This window comes from Musca autumnalis, unplaced genomic scaffold (assembly GCF_047663935.1).
Source record: "Musca autumnalis isolate F117 unplaced genomic scaffold, ASM4766393v1 scaffold_3, whole genome shotgun sequence".
Classification (NCBI taxonomy): domain Eukaryota; kingdom Metazoa; phylum Arthropoda; class Insecta; order Diptera; family Muscidae; genus Musca; species Musca autumnalis.
In genome coordinates this window covers 96,790,986-96,797,674 of record NW_027411866.1, presented here as the reverse complement: position 1 = coordinate 96,797,674, position 6,689 = coordinate 96,790,986, and the positions used below count along the sequence as shown (strand labels likewise).

The 6,689-nt window shown below is 43.8% G+C and overlaps 1 protein-coding gene across 1 annotated transcript; it reads left to right on the top strand.

Moving 5' to 3' along the window:
* The first annotated feature begins 247 nt into the window (after positions 1 to 247).
* On the top strand, positions 248 to 3,018 carry LOC141397084 (uncharacterized). The gene is made up of 3 exons (XM_073972998.1): positions 248 to 877; positions 939 to 2,025; positions 2,085 to 3,018. The coding sequence occupies exons 1-3, from the start codon at positions 419 to 421 to the stop codon at positions 2,477 to 2,479; spliced, it is 1,941 nt and encodes a 646-aa protein (XP_073829099.1). The 5' UTR covers positions 248 to 418; the 3' UTR covers positions 2,480 to 3,018.
* Positions 3,019 to 6,689: the final 3,671 nt, after the last annotated feature.

The following is a 6,689-nucleotide window of genomic DNA, read 5'->3' as shown; positions in this document are numbered from 1 at the left end:
GAAACTGTAGTCCTGTTCCTTTACGTGCAAGAATCTTCAAGTTTTACCACTTTTTACTCGAAAAGCGTTCCTTTATTTCATACACCATACAATTCATATGGTAGCAGTTTACAACTTTTGCTACTTTTGCCGATTTTACCATTTTCAAAAGTAAAGGAACAGGCCATGTATAACTATTTCTAAATTACTGGCAACACATTTTTTTCCTTGATGTGGCAACATCATGAAACAACGAAGAAAATAAAACGCAATAAAAAAAGTAATCGGATACGTAGTTCGTAGTAGTCGGTGCAGTCTATATGCAACAAAATAGCAAAATATACAAAAAAGAAATAAATAAACAATAAAATTCTTCTTCTACGTATTCTTCAGCAGACTGCGAAAATTTCTAATATAAAAAAAACGAAGTGAAATCACAATGGGACAGGATTGGCAGCATGACTTTATTGAAATAAAGAAGCGGGGTATGCATTTATTAGCCACCGGAAAGTGGTCTGATTGTCGTTTTTTGGTGGGAACTCCTCCGAATCAAAAGATAATAGGAGGACATAAGCTTATTTTGGCCATGGCATCTCCGGTCTTTGAGACTATGTTCTACGGCCATTTGGCGGATAAAGATGATCCCATTGTTATACCTGATGTGCAGCCGGATGCATTTGAAGCAATGCTGGAGTATATTTATTCGGATAACATTAATATATCATCCTTTGACAAAGCATGCGAATTATGTTATGTGGCTAAGAAGTATATGCTGCCATATGTCGTGGAGACATGTACCCAGTTCTTGTGGACGGATCTGAGTCCGAAAAATGCCTGTAGGGCATATGAATTTGCAAAGCTTTTCGATGAGCCACGTCTAATGCAAAGCAGTATGGAGGTAAGTCCAAAACTGTGGGTGTATTTCTACTATGAGCGGTTTATAATGACCATATTTTCAGTTGATTGCTGGTAATACCAGAGAAGTTTTGGAGGATCCCAGTTTTTTGGATATTGAAGTATCCACATTGATGGCAATTTTGGATCAGGATAAGCTAAATATTGATTCTGAATTGGATCTTTTCAATGCCTTGTTGCGTTTTGCCAACGAAAGAAGTATGCTAAGGGATGATAGCGTCCAAAATCTACATGGCCAAAATAATCAAAATAATTCCCCGAATGGTGGTGGTGGTGGCATCGGATTGATACCAATAGAAGAGATTAAAATGGAACCCGATGTTAACGCCATGATGCAAGGTCACGAAGAAGAGTTTAATGATGACAATAATGAGGCCAATTACCATCATCATCATGAATCACCATCACCAGATGTGGTGGTTGTGGAGAATGACATACCACATCCTGTTGCTGCTCCATCTAATGAACAACCATCTACATCGGCTTCTGCGGCCAATGCAGCTGCCGCTGCCGCCGCCGCGGTTGACAATCTTAACTATTTGCTGGATGAGCAACGTCTTTTGGTCGATGAGGCCATGTTAAGACAGGCCGTTAAGAAAATTCGTTTTCTTACCATGACTCCACAGCAGTTTGCCGATGGTCCAGCTCGTTCAAAACTTTTACAGCAGCACGAAGCTTTGGCCATACTCATTGAAATCTCTAGCCCATCCATAAATGACTGTCCAATGCCAGAGGGCTTTTGTAGATCTCGTTGTAGTCGCAACTACTATGAGCAGCGTAGTAACCAACGTGATTTGTCTTCATATCGCCACTCTTTACCACCTGCTGGAAGTGGCAACATTTGTAGTTTTGCACCCATGGACTCTTCAATGGATCATATTCCTGCTCAAGTTTTGGCTTCAACTCGTAATAATTCATGTAACAATCTTCCAGCTTCGAATCCAAATCCCCTTATGCCAAGAGTTAGTGCTGGAATTCCCATTGTACCAGTCAATGACAATGAAGTGGCCACCAATGATACCAGACGTTCGTATTGTGTTTGCACTGGTAGTCCCCAGTTTCATTATCGCAATACCAGTGTCAGTGATTGTGGTCTAACTTTTCAAGTGGATACGAACATTTGGATAACAGGTACGTGCATTTTTTACTCAAAATATGAAGTTATTGCATTTTTATATTTTGGTTTACAGGTGTCCAGGTACCAACTCAAGTTCTATGTGGCGAATTAATGAACTCTGCTGGATTTTCTGAACGTTACTGTGAAATTCTTTACGCCCACATTCAAGATATACAAGGATCTCGTCTTAGCTATACCCATTGTACATCTCGTGTACGTTATGATTCTCTGTTGGATATCTCTTTTGATCGTCCAGTCTATATCTATCGCAATCAAATCTACAAAGTGTTTGTGGTCTTTAACAAAATTGGTTGGTATCCCATGTACAATTCGGTACTTGATGTCGAATGCAATCGCGTTAAATTCTCCTTCAATGTTGGTGATCCCAGTGAGTCGGTACGTTGTGGTCTTATAAGGGCAATAGTTTTCTCAACTCCACAGGAGCACACACGACACATAATTGACTAAAATTGCCCAGTGGCGATACCATGGCCATATGATTTCCGCGCATGGATTGGAATTTGAAGACTTTTGAAAACTGCAATGCAATAAGCACACACACAATTTGTTAAAAACAAAAGTATTTTTTTATATTAATTATGGCAAATCAATGTATCTCCAATTTATTTTATTGTCCCTCAAAAAAGCAGAGACACACGTTAGTGGCCTGTTTTTCTAAGACGAATTTTGAAAAATATTGGATTTTATTTTTGTTTAAAATCAAACAAAAATTTTCTAAATTAGCAAAAGTTTGATAGTAATTCGAACGAGTTTGGGTACGAATCGTTTTAGAAAAGCAGGCTATTAGTGTAGATTGGGCGTCTTCTCGGACTTTTTTTATAGTATACTATGTATTGTGTTATGTTTTCCTGTGTTTTGTTTTATTGAACAATCCCAAGAATTTGTTTGTCAAGTTGCATTTTATTATTTTATTATTCTCCTATACTATATACAATTTATAACTACTACGATAAACGAAATATACATTTTATTCTAAAATATAAAAATACAATAGTCTCTTAAATTGAACAAACTCCAGTACGGTGCTACTTAATTATGTATAACATACCGTCTGTTCTGGTAATCTAAATGAGAATAGACTTCCAACTGACATATATGGCAATCATGAATATTTCCCTCGGAATTTTCTGCACGGAAAATAAATGTAAAATTCTTTTAAAATCAATATTTTAAAACGTTGAAAACTACTAGAATAGCTTAATTATGGAATGTTCTCGCCAAATCGACAACAATATTCCCCCGCCAGGGATAATGAACACCACAGCCATTCCAGCGACTGCAGTCAACGATGAGTCGGCCTCAGCACCAGCAACCAACCAACCATCGGCCGCAGCTGGTGCCACTGGTCTACAGAGACAGGACGCTGTTGAGGAAGGAACTACGACCAAAATTCTGGCCGACAAAGTTCCCACCACCTCAGCCAGTTCCGCAAGTCGTTCGGCCAAAAAGAGGAGGGGGTACCACAGAGCAATGCACTTCCCTAAGAAGTACATAGGCGGGGAACCTTCATCTACCACATTGAGAGAATGCAAGCTGATTAGGATAAATCACAAGGTAAAGGAAAAGATCGAAAGAACTCACCCTCACTTATAACCGCAACCGAAGAGGTTAGGTCAATGTCTGCATCGACTCTCATAGCCCCCAAAGGCCAAACCGGGAGCGATGTTGACATGACCCAAAAACCAATAAATGCCTCGCCTCTTTCGACCACAACGCCTTCTTCAAAAGGATGTCCCGCCATTCAGACAGGACAAACCTCAAAGAAGAAGGCAGTCAAGTCAAAAGGGACGAATCATAAGAGACCCAAGTCTGGGAAGACCGACCAGGCACCGGCCTCTACACCAAAACCAATCCTTCTTCACTAAAAAATGCGTTGAAGAAAGATAGTCAATGGAGGAGCCACTTCCCAGGGCTAGTGGCGGTATCACACTACCCTGCCACCGAGGTTGATAGTGCAGTGAAGCATGTACCCTAGGTTCTAAGGGACTGCTATGAGACCGCCTGTCCACTTACGCACCCAGACAGAAGATGTCAACTGGTCTGGTAGTCGATAGATCTAGCTAATCTCAGAAAGACTAGCAGAAGGCTCTACAACAAAGCCAACAAAACGAAGTTGTCCACAGATTGGGAGAACTACAACGTGTCTTTCATTAAGTACAACCGCGATATAAAGAAAGCTAAACGCAGATCATGGTCTGGTTTAGCGAGTCTATAAAGGAAGTAAAGGACGTAGCCAGGTTCCGTAGAGTAATCTCGAAGGACACCAAATCCATCGGCAGCATTAAACGGGATGATGGTACATGGACTAATTCCGGTCTAGAAACTCTGGATCTCCTAGGCAAAACCTACTTTCCCAACTGCATGGATGCACCAGATCGCTCAGGTGATCCACCCATGTGCAACCAAGAAACGGTAGAGGTGAGCGTCATCGAGGAGATCATAAGTCACACAATGATAGCTTGGGCGGTAAACACTTAAGCCCTTTAAATCACATGGTCCAGATGGTATCTTCCCTGCAATGCTACAAAATGCACTGGAGGTATTGAAGGCGCTTTTAATAAAGTTAAGCTTGAATCCATCCACCACTATTCACTCTCTAACTTATGTGTTTCCACTACACTGACCAATTGGATCGATGGAATGCTTAGCGGCAGGATAATCAATTCAAACATCGGTGAGGCCTCCATTCGGAAGTCTCTCACCAGGGGCACACCACAAGGTGGCGTACTATTGCCACTGCTGTACTGCTGTGGCTTCTGGTGATTAACGAAATACTTAAGGAATTTGAACAACTACGTATAAAAACGATAGCTTACGCTGAGGGTGTTTGTCAGTCCCGAGGGTGTTTGTCAGTCCCGAGGGTGTTTGTCAGTTCTCCTACCGGGCGCGTCCCCACCGGCGGATAGGGGGAGGTGGATGGTCGGGCTACTCTATCATTTACGAGGGAAATCACTTGTGACATGACCCGTCTAGGGTGGAGTGGCACGACCACCTACCTCTGGAACCTCTGAGGTTCCCGCGGACAAAAAACTGACTACGGGGGTGTTCCCCTAAAACAAAAAACAAACATGGAGGACAAAGAAGGAATAAAAGTTACGGTGCAGGGCCTAAATAACCCAGTACCGGCGGGGAATAGTGATCTGCCTGCGAGTCACACCTCGTCGTCATCAAGCGATCGTGAGCAAACATCTCCTACAGATGTGGGTGCCTTGGCATCTGTGGTCGACGGTACTGCTACAAGCACGCAACCGAAAGGTAAAAAAGATGAGGAGAAAGGGAAGCGAAGGGAGAGTTTAATCTGGACCCAGCCATCCGAGGATGGGAGCGACCCTGACTCCGAATCAGACAGCAGTTGCAAAATCAACACCACCGTTGTGGAGAAGCCCGTTAACGAGGAGGTCCACAAGATGGTAGAAGAGGTAAGCGAAAGCATATCTAAACTTACAACGGAGAAAAAAGTTCGGTGGACTGGAGCCCAGAGACGTAGGTACCAGAGGATCCAGGCACAGCTAAACAAAAAACAGCGGGCCGCACCAAAAGAGATCAACAATCCCTCCACTTCCTCGGAAGCGGCGAAGAGGATTAGATCTCCAGAGGAAGAAAATACCGCCAAACCAAGTAAGAAGAAAATGAGCTTCCCACCATCAAATGCCCCAAGCAATTCCTCTCAAAACCCACGCGAAGGAGACTGCCCAAAGAACCCTTCGACGGAGGGCGAAAAGGAGTGCTCGGGCACGAAGAAGGTGAGCGCGACCGCGGAATCCTCTGGAAGTACCAAGGGCTCTGATAAGAAGCCCAGGGCCTTCCAGAAGAGGAAGATGGGCGCAGAGACTGGCTCGGAGCCGCCATCTACTTACGCCAAGGTGGCCAGGAAGAACTACAGGGACAAGAGGTGCTATGCAGTGATCGATACCAGTAGAGGGTCCGGCAGATTACCTAAAGAACACCAGCAGGCCATCGAAAATATGGTCAGCGATAAAATACTGGAACACATTCTAAAGAGTGGGCCAATAAAAATAGTCAGCAGCGAGCTCAAAGGGGACCTCTTAGTATACCACTTGGGACCGCACGCGAACCCGGCCGCTCTCGAGGAAGTCATCAACAGTGTGACAACTCCTTGGGAAGGCGGAAAATTGAAGCTGGTGAGGAAGGACGAGATACCTCATCTGACTAAAGCGACGGTTTACGTCAAAGGGTATGGCTGCAAGTTCGAGACAGAACGCATGCTCGAGGTCTTTGGCAAGCAAAATGAGACCTTGGAAGTGAAGAGGTGGGAAGTCTTCCACAGGGAGGAGATAGAGGATGGCACTCTCCTTGTGGTTGGAATTGACGACCTCTCACTATCCAGTCTTACAAAGACAAAGGGTAAGGCGTACTACATCTGTAATGCAGTCACCTTTAAAGTTGGAAGGGCACGAGTCGGGGAAGAAGAAGAGGATGCCCACCAAACCAGCAAGGAGGACAAACCACCGAGCAATTCCGAAGAGGGGGTCGAAGCCATCAGCGACTCCCAAGAAGCACGCTTACTGGATGACTCATGATTGAGGTCATCCAGATAAACCTCCATCGGAGCGAAACGGCAACTCAAGCCCTGATGGATAAAATAAACAAAGGTAAAATACACATCGGTTTAATCCAGGAACCTTGGACCGTAAAG